Here is a 19,101-nt window from a genome sequence, read left to right as displayed (position 1 = left end):
GTGGATGCCTGAAAGACGGCTTTGACTCCATGGGAAACCTGTGCTGGAACAGGCTCCTCCCAGAGACCTGCAGACCCATGGAGAGAGGAGCCCGCACTGGAACAGGTTCCCTGGTAGGACTTGTAACCCTGTGGGGGACCCACGCTGGCTGGAGCAGGCTGTTCCTGAAGGACTGCACCCCGTGGAAGAGTGAGTCATGTTGGAGCAGCTCTGAAGAACTGTTGCCCGTGGTAAAGAGTCACATTGGAGAAGTCCGTGGGAGGGACCTGCTGGAGCAGGGGAAGGACTCCCCTCTCTCCCTGAGCAGTGGCAGAAACGTGGGATGAACTGAGCGTAATCTCCATTCCCTGTCTCCCTGCGCCGCGGGGGGCGGGAGGGTCGGATGGAGGAGAAGGTGTTTTTAAGATTTATTTTACTTCTCATTATCCTGCTCTGTTTTTGTTCGTAGTAAATTCAATTAATATCCCCAAGTTCAGCCAGCTTTGCCGGTGACGGTAATCGCTTTGTAATCTCTCCTGGTCCCTATCTCAACCCGTGAGCCTTCCGTTTTGTGCTCTCTCCCCTGCCCACTTGTGGAAGGGAGCGACAGAGCGGCGTTGGTGGGTGCCTGCCTGCCGCCCGCCCAGGGCTATCCCAGCCACTCCCGGATCCCGTTTCTCGCCACCCCGCGCGGAAGGGGCGGGAACGGCCGGGCGGTGCCGGCGGCGGCGATTGGGCGGAGGGCAGGGAGGGGGCGGAGCGCGGCGCGCGCGGCGCTCCCGGCGGCCCCTGCGCGCTTCCCGCCGCCGCATCGCCACGGCAACGGCGCGACCCGCGCGGGCTGTCATGGCGGCGCCCAGCGCGGCGGTGAGTGAGGGGCCCGGGCGGCTCCGCGCTCTTCCCCCCGCCTGGCGCTGAGAGCCCGCTTCTCTCCTTTCCCCCTACAGGAGCAGCGCTGGCTGCGGGCGGCTCGGGACTTCGCTCGCCGGGCGCTCCCGGCGCCGGACGGGCAGGAGCCAGCGGCGCTGGAGGCGGTGCTGCGGTGCCTGCGGAGCGCGAGCGGCGGGACGCTGCCGCTCGGCTACAGGTGACAGCGGGGCGGAGAGGAGGGGACCGGGGGGACCCGGTATCCATGTGCGGCCCTCCCGGGAGCTCGGCATGACTCGTCCCTGCGCGATGCCCGTCCCGGAAGGCGGCTGTGGGAGGGATGTTGTCGAACAGGGGTAACCGCACGCGGTTTTTTGGCCTCGGTGCGCCCCCGGCCGCCCTTGCGGTGTGATTAAGCACCGTATCCACCTGTGTGCGGTAGGTAAAGAGCGTAACCAAAGTGGGGCATCTCGCCCAGAGCGAGCTGTCGCAGTGTACAGCGTTTGCACGGCAGCGTCCCGGCTGGATCCAGCTGACCCGCTCAAGAGGAAGTTCCTGGGCATGGTCTCCGAACCTGTTGGCCAGCTGAGCTTAGCGTTCGAGTGTGCCTTCTGACAAAGGGGGAATCTAGGATAACATGGCCCATATTTTCATTGATAAAAGGCTTTTGGGTGCTCACCATCATAAAGAACGTGCAGCTTCTTAAGAGATATAAATATTGCAGGGTTTGGCTTGCCCGGATCTGTCTCTCTCTTGCTCCAGCTTATGGTGGGAGAACGTCTATTAAAACCTCTGGCACAGCCGTTTTTGGGGGAAAAGTTCAGCTGGAATTGATTAGGGATTTGTGACCTTTAATTAATCGTTAATAAATGTAGGTGGTCGATCTTTCACGCCGGCTAAACCTATTTCATTTAAGCCATATTTTTTCCTGTGTATTTTGTGCCAATTAAACCAGAGTTTGGTTTATATTTAGGATAATTCATAGAGAAGAGTTGAAGGTACTTGGTGTTTATCTCCTGTGAGGCTAGCAGTCTGTGAGCAGCGTGCTACATCCACAGCTGACCACCAAGCTCTGGAGCACGAGAAAAGAGCGTTTGCTTCTCTCTATGTGATAACCATGAGCCTGTGTCCTGCTGCAGTTCTGGTTTCTCCCAAAAAGCACTCAGCACATTTGACAAAAACACAAGCAGCACTGTATTCTCCTTGTGCATCATAGGTACCAGTATTACTGTAGTGGTGCTCTGTCTCTGAAGATGGAGCAGTTTCAGCTAACAGAATTTTCAACTAACCTCCTGTTCAGATTCCTGTGAAATACACAACATAAGTACCTGCATAAATTTATGCCTTTTGATTAATTTTTTTAAACGTAAATACTATTTATTGCTGGTTTAGACCCATTACTTATCTAGACTAGTTTCTTGCTTTGAACTTTTGATCCCTGACTAATCAGGTGAAACTCTTCAAATTCACACCCTTTGAAGTAGATTATGTCCTGCTACTGAGCAAGTGGGTGGTGTGAATAGAGCTCCAGTTTCACAACTTAAAATTGTCAGTGCAGCTCACTGGAAACCAGTACCAAAATCACTAGCTGGAGAACAGTTTGTGTTGGCTCTTTCAGTGTTGATATTAGCATGGACAGAGGACTTGCATAATTCTCTAGCACAGAGAGTCAGGATGTAAAAAACAATGATGAGTACTGCCATGGTCATGGAAACACTGAAAAGGCTTAGAACCTACTGAGGAGGCTGCCTGGTTCGCCCATGTTCTCCCATGGTTAGTCTAAGCATGATAGGTGTAAACTGTGGATGGCTTCAGATGTGGCTGATTTGATGCTACATCTTCTTCTCCCCCTGCTGCTGAAGTCAGAAGGGAGGGTGGAAAGATTCAGGGCTAGCTTGGTTCTGTTCTTATAAGTGAACACCCAGTCTAAGATTACTGGCTTGCTGTCTCTCAGCTTTGTATTTTGCAAGTTATCCACAGGACAGAATTCATTCCCAAACTGTCACAATCTTCATCTAGAAGTTGTTCAAACTTGGTTTTACTATAGTTCAGCAATTTTAGCACCAAGTGATGGATTTAGTCTGTATTTACCTGTCTTTGTTACAGATACGTAAGCTGTATTGAGCAATTGTTGAGGTTTTCTCACAGAGTGTCCCATTCAAACTAAAAATGTCTGAAATAGGAACTGTTCTCCTCCCTGTCTCCCTCCACATGCACTTGAAAACGTTTCATTTTATTCAGTCTCAATTATTACCCTTTTCAAGTTTTCTCCATGCCTGCTCAGTAGCAGAGCATGTCTGTTTTCAGAGAGGATGCTCGAGCAGGACAGATGTGTTGAGTGAACTGAAAGACAGACACCACTGATAAATGCTGTTGAATGAGTTGGTTCTTGCCATGACACATCATCAGACCGCACCAACATCCGAGGCTCTTCTGGCTTAGCCAAGCACTGTCCGCGGCAGGGATCGCTGTAATCCCCAAACTTTGCAAACTTTGCAGACTGAGTTCTTTGTACATGCTGCTATATTCTCCTTTTCCTTTTTTTTTTCCCCCCAGTTTCATCTCCATCTCCGACCTACAGAATCAGCAGCACATACCGTGCTGCAGCCACCTGAGCTGGAGCACTAATGAATTTAAGGAATGGTCTTACCAAGGACAAGGTGCTTTACCCATGCAGAGCACTTTGCCAAGGACTTACCTGATCCTGGTTGGCTATTTAACAGATGAAAGGCAAGGAAACAAAGAAAAGTTGGTAGATGGTTACCTATACGTGAAGGATAATACTGGGATAATTCCATGTGAGGTATGTCCTTGGTATGAGGGGTTCTGTGTTTATTCCTATTTCTGGGACAGTGTCACAAACCACCAGGGGCTTCAGGTGTTCTGCCAGAGTCCAGTGAAGCAAATAATGCATCTCTGTAGCAGGCAGGAAAACAGCAAGCTCACAGCTTGGGCAGAGGATAGAACATGTGAAATGTGCCATTGCTGGGAGAAGAAATATTGAATGTACTGGCCTGGAAAAAAGAGGTAGCCAGTATACAGTTCTGTTAAATTCACCACCGTACAAGGTGGCCTGGGAAACCTCCCCCCTCTTGGCAGAATTCCAACTAGTGGAGCAGAAATAACTTTCTGGAGAGTTGTACTGGGTGTCAGTGATGCATTGATAATAGCTTGCATGACAATTGACTTAAAACCCTCCTGAAGGTCATTGCAAGGGGAATTGAGATGACAAATAACCCCTAGAGTGGTGATGACAGAGCACTGAAGTTGGGCTTTCAAAGGAGACAAAGTCTAGGGAAAAGTTGTATTGGTAAGAACTTCTAACTGAAAACACAGGGGCAAAAGAAAGGAGGCAAGAATTTTAGAAAAATAGTCTGAAAATAATAGCCTTGCAGTGAATTAATTTTCACCTTTCTGTGAGCTTGTGACTATAACCCAGGAAATGCTAGCTGTAGAGCTCAGCAAGTCAGTTCCAGATTTGCATCTGGAAGGACAGAAGTTTTCCATGCAAGGTGAGAGAGTGGGCAGAAAACACTGTTCTCATTTCGTAATGAAGCCCGGCAGTAGGACAGGAGTTTGCGAGTGCATGCAAGGGTGTATTAGTAATGAACATTGTAAGTAGTGCTGAGAAAACACACTGAAACTCATCTCAGACTTTTATCTCCTTACCTTTTGGTTTAGCTCTTGCACTTTGAACTGGAGTGGCTGGAGTCACTGTTTGTCTTCCCAAGCTGGTCATACATACCACAGACCAACCAGAGAGCAGCAGGGTACTTGGAAATCCTGGTGGATCCAGTGCCAGTAGGTGCCCCTAAGGAAGTACTTCACAGCATTTCAATCACCTCCCCAGTGTCAGCTGAGCCACTGCTCATCTCCAGGTAAACACCTACCGTGCCCAACTCCATCATAACACTGTTGCTCTGGCTTGGCAAGTAACATGAAAAGCACTTGGCTTAGAAAGAGACAAACTGTTTCTGCCACATGTGGAAGCATAGCAGTGAGTGGTGGAAGTGGAGTTATACAACAAAGCCACTTGTCTTTAATCATCTGTTTTCCAGCACTTCATTAGAAGTTTTTATTCCATAATTTGAAAAAATAAGACCAATTTAAGTATTTCCAGATGTAATTTCATACTACAGAACAGTGTTGATTCAGCTGTCATTGAGGCTAAAATTCATTCACTCTTTTGATTAGCACAATTTTTTTTTTTTATTTGAACATCCAGTGAACGAAAAATATAACTGAAAGTAATCCTGTATTATATTATGATGTTAATATGTGCCACTGGTCAGATTACTGAGATAAAAGTGCCAGTGAAATGTCAACCGGTAGAAGTAACTGTGCTTTAGTTTACAGTATGTGAAAATGAGCCAATGGAATTGCAAATCTTACTAAGTTGATAATTTCAAGTTGTGCTAGATCATGTTTTATCTCCTTGAGTAGAGAATTCTTGGTGTAATTTAATTACCATAAAATGTCACTAATCATGCTGCTTTAGTTTCTTTTTAGTTATCTTTGTTTTTATTGGATTTATCTGCTTGTAAGAAAGTAATTTTAAGCTTAAGTGTTTGATTTAGCTCAAAGAACCTTTCTAAACAAGAAAACTATTTCCATATTTCAGTATATGTTCTCAGACTTTTAACATAAAGCTCCTTTGTTATTGACTGATATCTGATCAATTTTCCATGTTACTACAAAAATGTTACAGTGAGGTGCTGGTACTACTGCGTGTCTACTACTGGTTGGGTTTTTTTCAAAGTCATGTCTGTTTATATGTTTTAGAGTCAAGAATGTTTTTGTTTAGAGTAAGTGGGATGGTTATATTCAAGTCCAGCAGGAGCTGAAATGCAAATTACAAACATAAATAACTTTTTTTGAAATAACTTTTTTGAAATAACTTTTTTTTAAAATGTTTTGAAATGTAGGTTTGAAACAACAAACAGAATTGATTCAAGAAATATCACCTCTCTTGCCTCTAATCTGCTTTCAGTTTTGCTGCTTTTTCACTCTGTGCCAAGTTTGTTAGAAAGGCTCCATTGTTGCTTTCAGGCTTCTTGTTTATAGGTTTAGAGCTTCCACAGTATCATGTTCCATGGACCTACAAATCCAAGTTCTGTTTTCTGCAGAAGAATTGCTTGTGACTTTTTTTTCTTATCCTTTAGACCTACGATTAGCTTCTTGCTTGTGGTAAAGCTTTTTAAAACCTGGCTGTTGTCATGGAGCATGTGAATTTGTTCAAAACAACCCTTCTGTCTTCAAATACTAAAACATCAAAGGAATTTAGTACAGAAAAGTTAAAGTACAAATTTTGTAGCCAATTGTTGTTTTGAAAACCTCTCTCAGAGATTGATCATATTACTTTGTTGAATCCGTTCTTCCCAGGAAGTGCATGCTGTGTATTTGTTTATTTTGCTTTTGAGATACTTTTGAGCTGTTCTTTCATCTCTGATTTCAGTTGCCTCTTCAATTGCTCTCTAGGATTCCATGTAAGAAAAGATCAAAGCTTACTCTAGCAGGGGAATTAACCAGACTCGGGCCTCTCCTTCGTGTTCACCACAAGACATTCTTCTTTCTGTTTCTGAAGTGCTTTTCCTCAGCTGCTTGTGTCCCTGTGCTGGTGCAAGTAAGTCCTTGGAATTTTGCTCACAAATTCACTGTCTGGATCTGTGTATGTGCTAGTTGATTAATTCTTTGAAGCTTGCCCTTGATCTCCCAGTTTGATTTATATTCTTCATTTTACTAGTGGTATCTTTTTAATTGCACCCAGTGTACAATAGTCTTTGTATGTAAGAAGTCTAGTTCTGTGCCCTGCAGAAGTGCAATCCTTCTCCCTCATGCAGTTGCAGTGTCCCTGAATGTTTTGCAGATACAGCCCTTTTGCTAGGAGTGTGAGGCAATCCTCTGGGTGAGAAAAGGGGTTTTTGGGTGTGGTTTTGGGTGTGGGGTTATTGGGGTCAGGAAGAATTTTTTTTCACTGGAGTTGATGCTCATGTTGCTTTTGGTTTCTCTGCTCTAGAAACCGAGCCAGCTGGTGTGGCATCATGTCTTCCAGCTGGGTCACAGGTACACAATAACTGGCCTGAGTAAGTCTAGCCTGAAGAAATCTGGACAAACGATGTTTGTCACCAGTGTGTCTTCCTGCCTTCTGCCCTACTGTGCAGAGTGGGTGAGGGAGCAGCCACTGAAAAGTGCTTGGCAAGGAGAATCCACTCAGTCTTCTTTCCTTGAGACTGCTGAGGAGCTCAGTCGCTCCTTGGAGCTGGGCGCTGCAGAGGAGACGCCAAGATCAACCAAGGAGTCCAAGATCATCTCCTATGTGGTAAGGGTTTGTAGACTTAGCCTTCACCCACTCATGCACTGGGGTTTCAGCTCCTGGCCTGCAAGAAGCATTGTTTTCATCATGAGTTTATTTTCTTACTGCTCAGGCCTGTAAGTCTCTTATATTTTGGGACTCTCTGCACTCCTGTTACTTTCTGTTTGCTTTCTGTTTAGGGCTTTGTCACCAAAATACTCAATGTCCAAGCTGGTCTCTTTTTACTGGATAACCAAGTCTGCTTGTGCCTTGCTTACCAGCCACTGCTGAACTTTGCACAGGGACTCCGACCGGGAGCGTGCGTGGAGGTAAATAGAGACTTGCAAGTCATGAAGTATTCAGTGGAAAAGGCTCAGGCCCTGGGGATGGCTCGTGAGTGTGTGGGTCAACAGAAGGCTACAGGAACATCAACATTATTTCAGAAAGTATCTGGAAAAAAAACTGGAGATCTTACTGCCTGGGCTTAGTCATGAGAGTTGATATGATTATTATCTGATTCCTCCCTAAACTGTGCTTGGTGCCTCAGGCCTGATTATAGATAATCCAGTAGAGTGAGAAAGGATTTAAGGTGGGGTGACAGTTTTGGGGAGTGGTGGCAGACTGGCTATCTCTTGTCTTACACTGGATGTCTGTGTATCCCAGCTCATCGATGTCCACCTCCTGCAGAAGCCTCTGGTGTCCTTCCCTTTCACTGTCCTTGGTGCTTGCCTGAGCAGCATGGTTGTGCTGAAGAGTTTTTCAAGGCTCAGCACCCCCTACCAGCCACTGGCCTCTTCAGGAAATCTCTGCTTACAGCTGCTCTTCCGCTTCAATCTTGGAATGCCACTTTACCTCTGGCTGGTGAGCCTCCTGGAGATGTTTGAGGAGAGGTGAGGACAATTCTTCTGAAGACAAGCTATGCCTAAATGTGCTTTTTAAGTTACCTGGGTGTCTTCTAGACTAAGGGATCACAAAATTACTGTGCTTGGATACTACAAGCAGCAAATGCTTCTGGTTTATAGGCCTAAGTAAGCCATTCAGCCAGACTTCACATCATGTCCAATTGCTTGTTACCTTGCAATTGCTCTTATGAGAAAATCACGTGCATTTTTCAGGTGCAGGTGAAGCTGCAGCACTTCAGAGCACTGTGCTCATGTAATCCTGCCTGGACTGTTTTGTCCTGAAATACAGAAGCACCACAGGGATGTCTGCCTGCCAGTGTGGTTTGCTTGGCAGATCAATGTGGGCACTGAGGCTGAAGGTAGAACCTGGTGCTACAACTAAATCACAACTAATGTAAAGGCTCTTGTGTCCTGACTGTGCACAGAAGCAGCAGCAGCTGCTCAGCATATCACTTTGAGATATTCTGAGTGTTGCCAGGAGTGTGATCATTTGTTTGAGAGTCTCTGTCTTGGCAGATTCTCCCACCCATGCTTACCTCCGAGTCTTCTAGATGGCTTCCTACTCTCCCTGATGCTGCACTCTGTTCACAGGACAGCTGTGGGCCAGTTTCTGGGTTTACTTTTGACTTCTGTTAGTGAAAATATTTGTCTTTGTTCTGGAGCAGTTATGATTGGTCACTGTAACTGCTGCCTTGGACTTTAAAATACATACATTTTATTCTCACTCAAGTAGCATTTTATAGAATGCTCAGTGTTCCTGTGCTATACTGGCACTGTGGAATTTTGACTATGCTTTCCAATAAAACAGCTTCAGTTTTGCCCTGGAAGTTATGCTAGCTATAAGTTTCAGGTTTTATTATCTTTTTCACTTTCTTTAAATGTGATTGCTAAGTCCTGCTACTGCTTAAAAATTATTCCAGTGAGTTAGTTGCTATCTTTTTTCATTTGAATTCACTTTCTGTTATTAAGTCGTATTTTGGCTGGCAGTGTGATCACTCCCAGACATTCAAAAGCAGTAAGCTAAACTTCTGAAATTGATTCTGCATGAGGAAAATATTGGAATAAGAGGAAGAGTAGTCTGTGGTTGTTTCTGCCTTGTGATTTTTTTGCATCCTGTGAAAGAAAGCCAAGTGTACCTAACATGAGTAATCATATCAAGCCTAGCCAAAATGCATGGAGATCCATTTGTGTGACTTAGAGGGAGATTATCTTCATGTGGTTTGTTTTTCTGGCCATTTGAGTTTTGAGATTTTGCCAGTCTATCCACTTCTGTGGATTTTCCTGTTCTGTGTCTGCCCAACATAAATCTGCATTGGCCTTAAATGTTCTATTTTTTAATCACTTCATGTTTTTTGTGTTCTCTTTAGTTCTTGTCCTACACAGCATATTCACTCATAACAAGCAGAAAGAGTCCCTGACTTAGGTGCAAGACTCACTTAAATGCATGGACTGCTTTTGCTTTTAATGGTCATAACTTTTTTTCAGGTTTTCTTGTTTCTTTGGGCACCGTCGACTGTGTAGCTCTGCACACCGAAACCCTGGAGCTGCTGAAAAGTTCCTTGTCCCCCTTCTGCAAGCTATGGTGCCAGACAGCGAGGAAGCAAGAGATATTTATAATGAAATTCTAGCAAAAATACACCAGTGTCCCCTGCAGAAAGTGAGTAAATGTTCTGTGAGCTGTTTCCTGTTGGTGTGATGGGAAGAAACTCAGCTGATTTGTTCTTTCTCTCTTTTGTTCATAGTATTTGACACTGAACCCTCCGTGCCAGGCCCCATCTCTGTCTACAGTTTGCCGTGTGGCAGAACAGAGGAGCTGGGAAGGCTTCAGTCCATCACAGTTGCTTTCCCCCTTGGAGGCACAGCATATGGGCACCCAGGAGCTGAATCGCAGACTGGCCTGGTCCTACTGCACACTCTCAGCAGGAAGTTTCCAGCCCCAGCTGGTAAGTGCCTTGTTCCCTTTCCTGTCTGTGCCTTGAGAGCTCCTGGTTCTCACCATGCCTTCCAGCACCCTGTGCAGTGCATGCCTCTTCCTGCTCTTAGGAAATGACACTGCTTTTCTCACTGTGTTGAAAACAGACTGAATTTGAGCTGCTGCTACACACACTTTGATGTATGGCTTTCAAAGATAGGAATTGTTTGATGCTCTTTGCAGCTTCCTTTCTGTTGTAGATACTTCTGGGTGTGCTGAGGGTCTCCTCCAGGACCAGTTCCCTCCAGCTGCAGGACAAGAGCAGCACGCTTCCCTGTGTGATCTCCCATAAGGATGGTAGCCCCTTTGCCCAGACAGCTCTCATAGGTATGTCCCACTAAACTGTATTTGAGTGCTGAGCTTTTGCTCTTCTGCCTTCCAGCTTTAAAACGAGGAAGAGACGTGGTGTGGAGATGCTGAACTGTCACTGCCTGACCTCATGACTTTAAAATGAGGATATTGACCTTACTGTTTTTATGTTCTCTTTTTATTTAGCTCAGCTCTTTTCTCTGATGTGTTTGCAGGATCACTCTTGCAGGTGGAAAACTACCAGCTTGTAGTGGAGAGATTCCTTAAGACTGATTTTCCCTCCTGGGAACACCTGGAAAATCTGAAGCATGTGAGAGAGAAAAAAACTAGGTGAGTCCCTTTATTTAGTGTGCAGGTTAAATCATCACTTTCCAGTTCCATGAATATTTTGGATTATGGTAAGGCTTCTTACCAACATAGCATTTCAGTGCCAAAGCAACTGTTCTTTGCTATTTGCGTAAAATGAGCTCTTTCTCAGCAACAAACCCACCATCTCCCTTTTGTTCAGAATACATGCAGCCTGGGAGCTGCCCTCCTCTTCACTCTTTCCCACTCTTTACTTGTGGGACACTCAGCAGAAGTGCTTTTCCCAGATAAACAGTTGTTTTGGACAACCACGTGTCAGGAACAGGGAGTCTCACTGTTACCATTTGTCATTTCAGTGTCTATGTGCAGTTCTACTTTGAGGATGTTCAGGTTCTCCATGCTGCTGAAGGACAAATCCAGAAAGGCCTTAGGAGTGGAAACAGCTCCTCTTTGAGGAAGAAGACAGATGGCAGCACAAGGCTGGAAACCCCAGAGGCAAAAATGCTGAAATTGGAGGATCCCAAGGCAGATACTGGCAGAGATGAGAACTGTCAGGGGGGCCAGGGCAGCACCAGAACAACGAGCTGTGTATCTCACCTGTTCTTGGTTACCCAGAAAGAGGGCCTCATGTCGCGCAATTACCAACCGCCCGGAGAAGAAGATAAAGAAGCACAGCTAAAGGAGCTGCAGCGCAGTTTCCAAGCCACAGTGCTGTGGCTGGGCAGACCATGTCTCTGGGACCACCCCAGAGAAATTGGGAATCTACCAGAGCTGGAGGAGACTGGCTGTAATGGAGAAGAGGGCGTGACACAGCAAGAAGTGAGGCAGTTTTGGGGTGTAGTTTGATAAGGCTGGGAGCTGGCTCCTCAGCGAGCCTGTGCGGTAATTCAGTATCGCTGGGAAAGTGATTTTTGTGTTGGGTACAGTTGTGTGTTTGTGCAGGCAAATTCCTTCTTATACCCAGAGGAAATTCCATCTCCTCTCTGTCACCTTCCTATAAATGCATCTGCCTTCTCTTGCTCTTGGTGGTGCTAACTTTGCTTCTCAATCAAGACATCCTCTGCGTGGGGCTTCCTTTCTTTTTGCTGTATTTTTCATTCCATACCTAACAGTTCTCATCACCTTCTCTCTCTCTCCTCCCTTCCCCCACCAGGCACTGCTACTCTTCATGGGAAAGTCTCTGCGATGGTTTCCATTCCTGCATGTGGATGGACTGTATCGCTTCATTGTGCCCTGCTGCTCGGTAAGAGAGAAGAGAGAAGAATGCTGCTCTCTCTTGGAGACTTTTGCTGAACTGCATGTGGGAGTTGAGGAGTCAGAGGGTGACTAAGCTGTTTTCGAGGCTTGGAATTTCCTTCTGTCTTGCCAAGAAACTGCTTATGTTCTGTGTTTGATTAAAATTCTCAGAGCTCTGAGTTTAGTGGAATTTTTTTTGTTGTTCTGTAAACCATTGTTCTTCACCTTTTCCCTATATAACTTCAATCTCCTTCCTTCTAATAGTCTTCTCTCTTGCCTTACCACTCTTATCTCAGGACTTGGAAGTGTTTGACAAGCTCTGTTTTCCACCTGTGCCAGCAACATTCCCGAACAGGCCATCCTGCCCCCTGTGCCTGCCTGTCCAAGATAGCTGGTACTTACAGCATGAGACCTGGATCTCCTGTCTGCCTGAGTGCCAGGTATGCAGTGCCTTATTGCCTGGGGCTTTCACAGGCTACGTGTAGATCTCTCCAGAACTAGCTAGAAAATTATTAATACAGAGTATCTTGTTGATGAGACTGTTCTGCTCTAAGTTCAATCAGAGGCTGCTGCTGGGCTTCACAGTTTCCTGCTTCAGAATTCATCTGGAGAAGAGTTGCTTGACCTAGCTCTGAGTGTGCATAGCTTGTCTTTTGTGCTCTGGCTGGGGATGCCTGTAAACTGCAACCCGTCTGAGGCTGTGTCTCCCTCACTTCCAGCTGACAGCTGTGTCAGTGCTGACAGGCATGGACCAGAGGACTTCCTCCATTCCAGAAGTCCTTAGCAGCAGGTATGTTGGTCTACCCCAAATTACAAGTGACTGTGTCCTAGGGAATGGCTCTGTGTTAACTTTTATTGGGAGCAGTGCTATATTAAACTGCGATGAAATACCCACCCTAGGAATATGGTTTGGAAATCTGCCTGTGTGCAAGTAGTCCAGACTTCTCCCATCCTGGTTATCAAAGCTAAAGGGATTGTAGGTGACAAGACTGCAAAATGGTGTCTAGAAGATGGTTCAGCTATTGCTGGTGTGGACTCGGTCCCAAAGGGGTCTGCCAAAGTGGAAAGAAGCACAGCAAGGAAAATGAGACTGAATGTATGATTTTTTTGTTTTTAGATTGCTTTAGCAAACTTTGCTCAAACAAATACTAAGGTTAGAAGCTTTTCTGTTCAAAGCATGTTTAATCTGGAGTGATATGCATGTACACTGGAATTTTCACCAGTGCTTTATGATAAACTGTTTCCTTTGCTTGGCTTCTTTCTCTAATTCAGAAAAACAATTAGGAGTTTAGCAGATAGGAAGGCTGTAATGCCTCACCCTTCTTCACTGCTGAGCCTGAAGCAGCAGAAAGCAAGGTAAACAGGCCTCTTGTCCCTGGGAGGGGTAGGCTGCAGCAAGCTGCCCTCGGTCCAGTAGCTCAGGTGCTCAAGAGCAGGTTCCCCAGAAACTGGTCTTAACCAACAATGCTCTACTTTGTGGCAATCTTGAAGTCAGGCCTTCTACTCCGTTTGTCTTCAGGCAGGACAAAAATCCTGGTCTGCTCTCAGTTTCACAGGTTCCCTTGTTTCTTTCTGTGGTGAGGTCATGGAGAGGACCTTGTGTGCCTCTCCCAAGAATGAGAAGCCACCTGTGACTGTTGGCCTTCCAAAGCAGAAAGGTAAGATTGTGGCAGCCTGTCGAGAAGCAACAGATTGGTTCTTGATTCTTTCTGTTTGAAAGAGCCAATGGACTTGGCTAACTGTGCTGCTGTATCTGGGAATAGTGGAAGTATGCCAGGATGTTGCACCCTGTTGCATGTCGTAGGGCTAGGAAACTGCACACTGCGTATGTGGAGATGGGAATGTGGTACCTGGAAAATCTGGGAGGTGGGGCAGTGATAGCCTCATTGTGATGGGAGGAAAAACCCCTCTAGCAGGCCCAGCTCAGTGGCAGGCCATGCTGTCTGTGTGAGTGAGCTCATGGTTTGTGGTTCTGTGCCTCCTCAGAGACTCTGCTGTCCAGGGATCACAGTGTGAAGCTCAGTGTCTCAGCTGCTCCAGGCTCTCCTGTTGTGATGGACGTTTACATTACTGCCACCTACCTGCAGCATCTCTGGGGTTTGCTACCTGGAGCCAAGATCCTCTTCCAGAATTTGGAACGCAAGATCTCAAGGTCCTCCTGTCTTTAGAGCCCTGATCCTGTCTCTGATCTCTCTTGCTGTCTTTGAAACCATCTCTTCATCTGACCTCCCATGTGGACTTTCCTCATCCCTTGTCCACACTTCATGTCTCCCAATTCCTTACCATAAATTATTTTCCTACCATGTTACAAATGAAGCTCAGCCCAGTCATCCCGAGAAAACTGAGTGTTTGGTTTCTGTGAGCTCTTTCTGATGTCTGCTCTTTCATATTGCAGATTCCATAATGTTTATTGCACATACATTGCCTCCAGCTGTGTGAGCATCGTATCTCTGCCAGCTTCTCACGTACCTTTTCCTTCTAGGTAAGTGTTGGGTCTGTTCTCATCTTACAGTGTCCCAAGAAAGGCTTCTGTGTTCCAAGCATCTCAAATTCCTATTTCTTCTAGTCCTGCAGGAGAAGCCTCATCCCCCTCACTAGTATTTCTATCCAGTTTGAGATCTCAGCTGCAAAACCTGCTCCAGGCCCGGATTTTATGCCACTTGTCCTGTGTATTGACTGTGTGCCTGCAGTGGGTTTGCTCACTTTGCAGCTGCATCTTCAAGGAGGTATTCAAGCTTCCACAAAGATAATTTGTGAGAGGTCTTGCATATTTTTTACCTTCACACATCCTTTGCTACCATGTAAAAGAAGTGAGAGTTCCTATCTCAATTGCAGACCCTCTTTTCCAGTGTCTGAGAAGGACTTGCATATTAGAAAGGGACCAAAGTGATAACTGATTAGAAGTATGTACCTTATGCCAGGCAGATTGGCAGGTAGGACTCGGGGTGAAGTGAGGACACCGAAGAGGAAAATCCTCCTCTGTTAATGCTCTGCTCTTCCCATGTTCACTGCTATTGGGGATCAGCACCTTGCAGCAGGTGATTTTTCTCCCCATATAAACTTTTTCCAGGACACTCCTTGGAAATGCAGTGAAATTCTTTACACCTTTGCATACTTAATTAGGAAAGGGTTAAAATAAGCAGTGGCCATAGCTGTAGTTTTACTCTTCCTTCAGGGGAGATGCACCCGACACAATCCTCCCTGTCCATCACAAACAGGAGTGAGGCAAGCCAGTGCACGGTAAGTGCTGTAGGGATTGGGTGTGGGAGGAGGGAACAAATTACACCACAAACAGGAGGGGGAAGATCATATCAAGGATGGGATGTGGACAGAACAGCAAAGATGGAGTTATCACATCTTCTGAGATGTGAACAAACTCTCCTGAGATCTGTTGTCAGGGCTGTGACCATTGTTAGGGAGCCAGGCACTGTCCTGCCCTCCCTCTGATCCCAGCCTGCCTGCTCTCTGCACAGGGTGCTGGTGGAGGACGGAACAGGTGAAGCTGTGGTGCTGTGCAGGAATGAACATGTGGCAGCAGTGCTGGGCCTGAGCCTTCTCGAGTGGGAAGCTGTGCAGAACTGTGTGCAGAGCAGGGGCAGCGTGTGCATTCAGCATGGGGAAGCTCCTGGCACAGGGGTGAGTGGGTTATTCCAGCAGCAATTGCAGTGTGGTGGGCTCAAGTCTTGGCTGGACAGGATTTCCCTTTGCTCTGGATCTTCCAGAGCTTCCCTGCCTCCCTCTGAACACCCCCTGGCAACACACTCTTTCCTTCCTCAGTGTCTAGAAGAACCTGAGGATCTCGTTGCTTGCTACCTAAGGAGTCTGTGCAGGAGTCCTCTCATATGTCGCCCTATCCTGTTGGATTTCAGTCTCGACAGGAAGCCCTCCAAGATCCTGCAGCCTGGTAAGCCAGTACTGCTGCTTTTCCTAGTATTTGGTGTGGGAAGGAAGGAAGGAGGCATCTCACCAAGCTGGGGAAGGAGAGCTGCCTTCACTGCCCACAAAGGAAGATCTTTGAAAGATTTTCCTGGAATTTTGAATTCTGTAGTGTAGAACTAAGTTGTGCCTTAGTAGATCCATGGTTACAAAAATAGAGAAATAATATTACAGAAATGACTAAAACAACATACATTAATTTTTCTACTTCACACAGAAACATAAAGCTGTTTTTGAGAAAGATTCCCAGTCCTTGTCTGGGACAAGAATCTGATCAGCCAGAGTTATTGTGCAGACCTCTCAAATCAAGTGGGTTTTTACTTTAGACAGGACAGCACATAGGGTCAATACTAGGCCTGGAAATCCTCACCTGCAAATCAGCACTGAAGTGTTTTGAATTCATGCATGCTGAGGTTCTGAGCTCATGCTGCCACAACTGTGCAGTTGCTGTGTTAAGGGGGCATTCTTCACACCAGTTCTTCACACTGTTTGCACAAGTACCTAGTGCTTAAATTTGAGTCCAGGTGCTGCAGGGGTTTATTTGCTAAGCCCACAAGAGGATGCTCTGCATGGAGACTGTTTCTGGCGCTCATGTACGCTGTCCATAAAGGCAGGTTGCTGATACTGATAGAGGATACAACACTCAGTGCATCAGCTCTGTAAAGCAGCACGTAGTTCACAGCGTTTCACAGTGTAGAATGTCTGTTTCCTCCAAGTTGGAGGGATGCTGGAAAAATGCATTCATCTGCCTACATCCTGGAATTATTCATCGTGCTGTGCTTTGAGGTTTAGCAGATGCCAAGCAGCTGCTGCAAGGCCTTCTCTCTCCCAGCAACTTCTGCAGCTGTGTGCCAGAGCAGAGCCAGGGCCCTGTACTGACTTGTTACCCGTTGTATCTTTCCCCTGCAGCTCCCCTGCAGCTGCGGAATTTTCGCTGTGGTGAAGTGGAGTTCGTGTCACAAGTGGGGCCTCGTCCGAGCCTGCTGTGCCTCAAGGTGGAGGAAGTGGGACAAGATGCCTTACGCTACCTGAACAGCCAGAGGATGAGGAGGACATCCAGTTCCTGCTGAGTGGGAGCCACTGCTTAATATCTCTCCCAGTGGGAGAGGAATTATGGAAATACCTACTGGGAGCAGGAGCTTTTAAAATCTCCTTTCCAGTGGGAGCACGAGCCTGTGAGCACAGGGTGCAGACAAGCAGCTGCTGTGACTTGCGGATTTCCTGAATGGCCACTCTGGGCCATTGTCGACCAGTGATACTGGGCTACATTTTGGAAGAGAGATGTTCAGTGCTCCCTATGTGACAGCTATTGCCTTGGGCCTGGGGCACACAATGTGTGCATTTTGTGTGGTAGTATCTACTAAATAAAGCTATTAAAATATTACTTAAAGAACACTGTATCTGTTTCAGTTTCTATTTTAGTATTGAGGTGACCATTGTTTGCTATATGGTGACCATTAACAAAACTATACAGTTCCTACAGGATATGGTCTTCTTAACCTAATTGAAATTATTAAAATTACACTTTAAAAGCACCTCCTTCAAGAAGGAAAGTGAGTAAGTTGCTGTTTGGAGATCATGATACTAAATGACAAGATTATTTGGGCATTGTTTTGCAGTATATGAACAGCCACCTGAACATTAGGTGGGGCTGGTAAGAAGAGGCATGCACTGAGCTGTGATACAGGCACTGGGTTTATTGAGGGGTGAAGTATCTTCCCCCTCAAGGCCTGCTGTCCACTTCTGAGACCAAAGTGAGTGGCACAAGACCTGACAGGTGCCACCATTCAATAAAGTTCTGAGACTCCATCCTAAAAGGTTGCCAAAATAGCTTAAAGCAGAGGTCTCTGCAAGTTCTGCTGTGACAACCTTTTTTTCTGTAGGTGCTTTCTGCAAAACTAAATTAAAGATTTTAGTAAAGATTTTACTAAAGCTTACTCTCCACCCTCCAGAAAGAAAAGAAAACAAAAAAAAAACCCCAAAATAAATTATCTCAGCCTGAGGAAAATGTTGACTGTGATAAGCCAAAGAGATCAAATCGGACTAAAAAGTGCAACTGAAAGTACTCCTAAAATATGACTAACAAGCAGTGCTACAAAAATAGATAGGAAGTGCCAGATAACAGCTATTTTAAAAAAACCAAAATTTGGCTCTAAAGTTATATCTGGATTTAATAACTTTGCTTCTGAATTTGAACTTACCAGTAGTATCTTGCTAATCTCCTTTTCCTCCTCATTCTGTATGTTAGTTTTCTGTCTGCTGTCTACTTATCTGTTCCTTTTATTTCACATTACAAATGCAATCATCACTCCTCATACAGGACTTTAGATGTGGTCTGCCTTTGCCAGGATATTCCAAGCCTGTTGGCAGTTTTCTAACCCACTGCTGTTCTGCCATTCACATCTTTTTCAGACAGGGAGTTTCATTTTAGCATTCCAAGAAGATGGAGGAGATTAACTGGCTCTCTTATTTACAATTTTGTTCATACAGTCAGAGAATCACAAGCTAAGAGATGGGTGAATCAAATCTGTTTGGGGGGAGTTAAGATCTGCTTGCTTTTAGTACTCTGAAGGAGCAGTTCTCAGCTGTATTGCAGGAAACCCTTTTCCTGTTTGTGTCTGAACTTCTGCCCATGGTCAGAGCTCTGGTCACTGTGTCAGATCAGACAAGGGAACTTACCTTGTCCTGCAATCAGAACTTTACTTAATTCTTATCGCATTCCTTGTGAAGCCAAACAAAGTATCCTGTTGTTGGTGTGGGTAAGAAATAATAACACAAGAGAAATCATCTAACTTCATGTTTGTGCTACTGTGTGCTCTGGAACTGGCAGGAACTCTTAAAGTTCTCAGCCCCAGAGGGAGGAAAGTCTGAAGAGAGTCCTGCCACCAATGTAGCTGTAATAACTGTTCTGTGTGGAAAGACAGAGATTTTCCCTGTAGCTGATTTTCTTTAGCTTTCCCTTTCACCAGTTCACCTCCAGGTCCTACCACCCAAAGCCAAGGCCACCCAAGACAAAAGGCAAGTGTCCTGTGCTTTGGCTGTGTACAGCCCTCCTTATTCCAGGTCTGCAGGGGATTGCTCAGGCTGGCAGCTCCCTCTAGCCATGTTCAAGGTGTCTGTAAGTATTTACTGCAGACACTGCACTGTACTGTGGATTTGTCTGAATAAAGTGGGAGCAAGCAACGCTTGTACTGCAGCCGGTCTCGTGAGCAGGGAGAGGAAAAAGCTCATGCTGCCTTGCAGCCATAAACCATAGCCCAGGTCCAGAGGGTGCACAGGAAAGAGAACTAGGGGATAAGTAA

At 45.9% G+C, this 19,101-nt stretch overlaps 1 protein-coding gene across 5 annotated transcripts; it reads left to right on the top strand.

Annotated features, from left to right (window-relative positions):
• The first annotated feature begins 793 nt into the window (after positions 1-793).
• Positions 794-17,192, top strand: CTC1 (CST telomere replication complex component 1). Of its 5 annotated transcripts, none has more exons than XM_048294574.1 (24): positions 794-846; positions 927-1,066; positions 3,403-3,649; positions 4,528-4,724; positions 6,325-6,469; positions 6,863-7,165; positions 7,420-7,467; positions 7,802-8,028; positions 9,526-9,697; positions 9,783-9,983; positions 10,213-10,339; positions 10,537-10,651; positions 10,984-11,446; positions 11,781-11,870; positions 12,160-12,303; positions 12,583-12,653; positions 13,412-13,521; positions 13,850-14,015; positions 14,259-14,345; positions 14,430-14,589; positions 15,039-15,103; positions 15,337-15,499; positions 15,641-15,767; positions 16,709-17,192. In XM_048294574.1, the coding sequence occupies exons 1-24, from the start codon at positions 826-828 to the stop codon at positions 16,867-16,869; spliced, it is 3,750 nt and encodes a 1,249-aa protein (XP_048150531.1). In that variant the 5' UTR covers positions 794-825; the 3' UTR covers positions 16,870-17,192. The 5 variants fall into 5 exon arrangements, with proteins under 5 accessions (XP_048150531.1, XP_048150530.1, XP_048150534.1 ...); XM_048294573.1 differs by having other exon boundaries at positions 7,339-7,467; XM_048294576.1 differs by lacking the exons at positions 794-846; positions 927-1,066 and adding an exon at positions 1,073-1,284 and having other exon boundaries at positions 7,339-7,467.
• The last annotated feature ends 1,909 nt before the right edge of the window (positions 17,193-19,101 follow it).

This window comes from Corvus hawaiiensis, chromosome 2 (genome assembly GCF_020740725.1).
Source record: "Corvus hawaiiensis isolate bCorHaw1 chromosome 2, bCorHaw1.pri.cur, whole genome shotgun sequence".
NCBI lineage: Eukaryota > Metazoa > Chordata > Aves > Passeriformes > Corvidae > Corvus > Corvus hawaiiensis.
The sequence above is the reverse complement of the archived record's forward strand: the minus strand, read 5'-3'. Positions and strand labels throughout refer to the sequence as shown.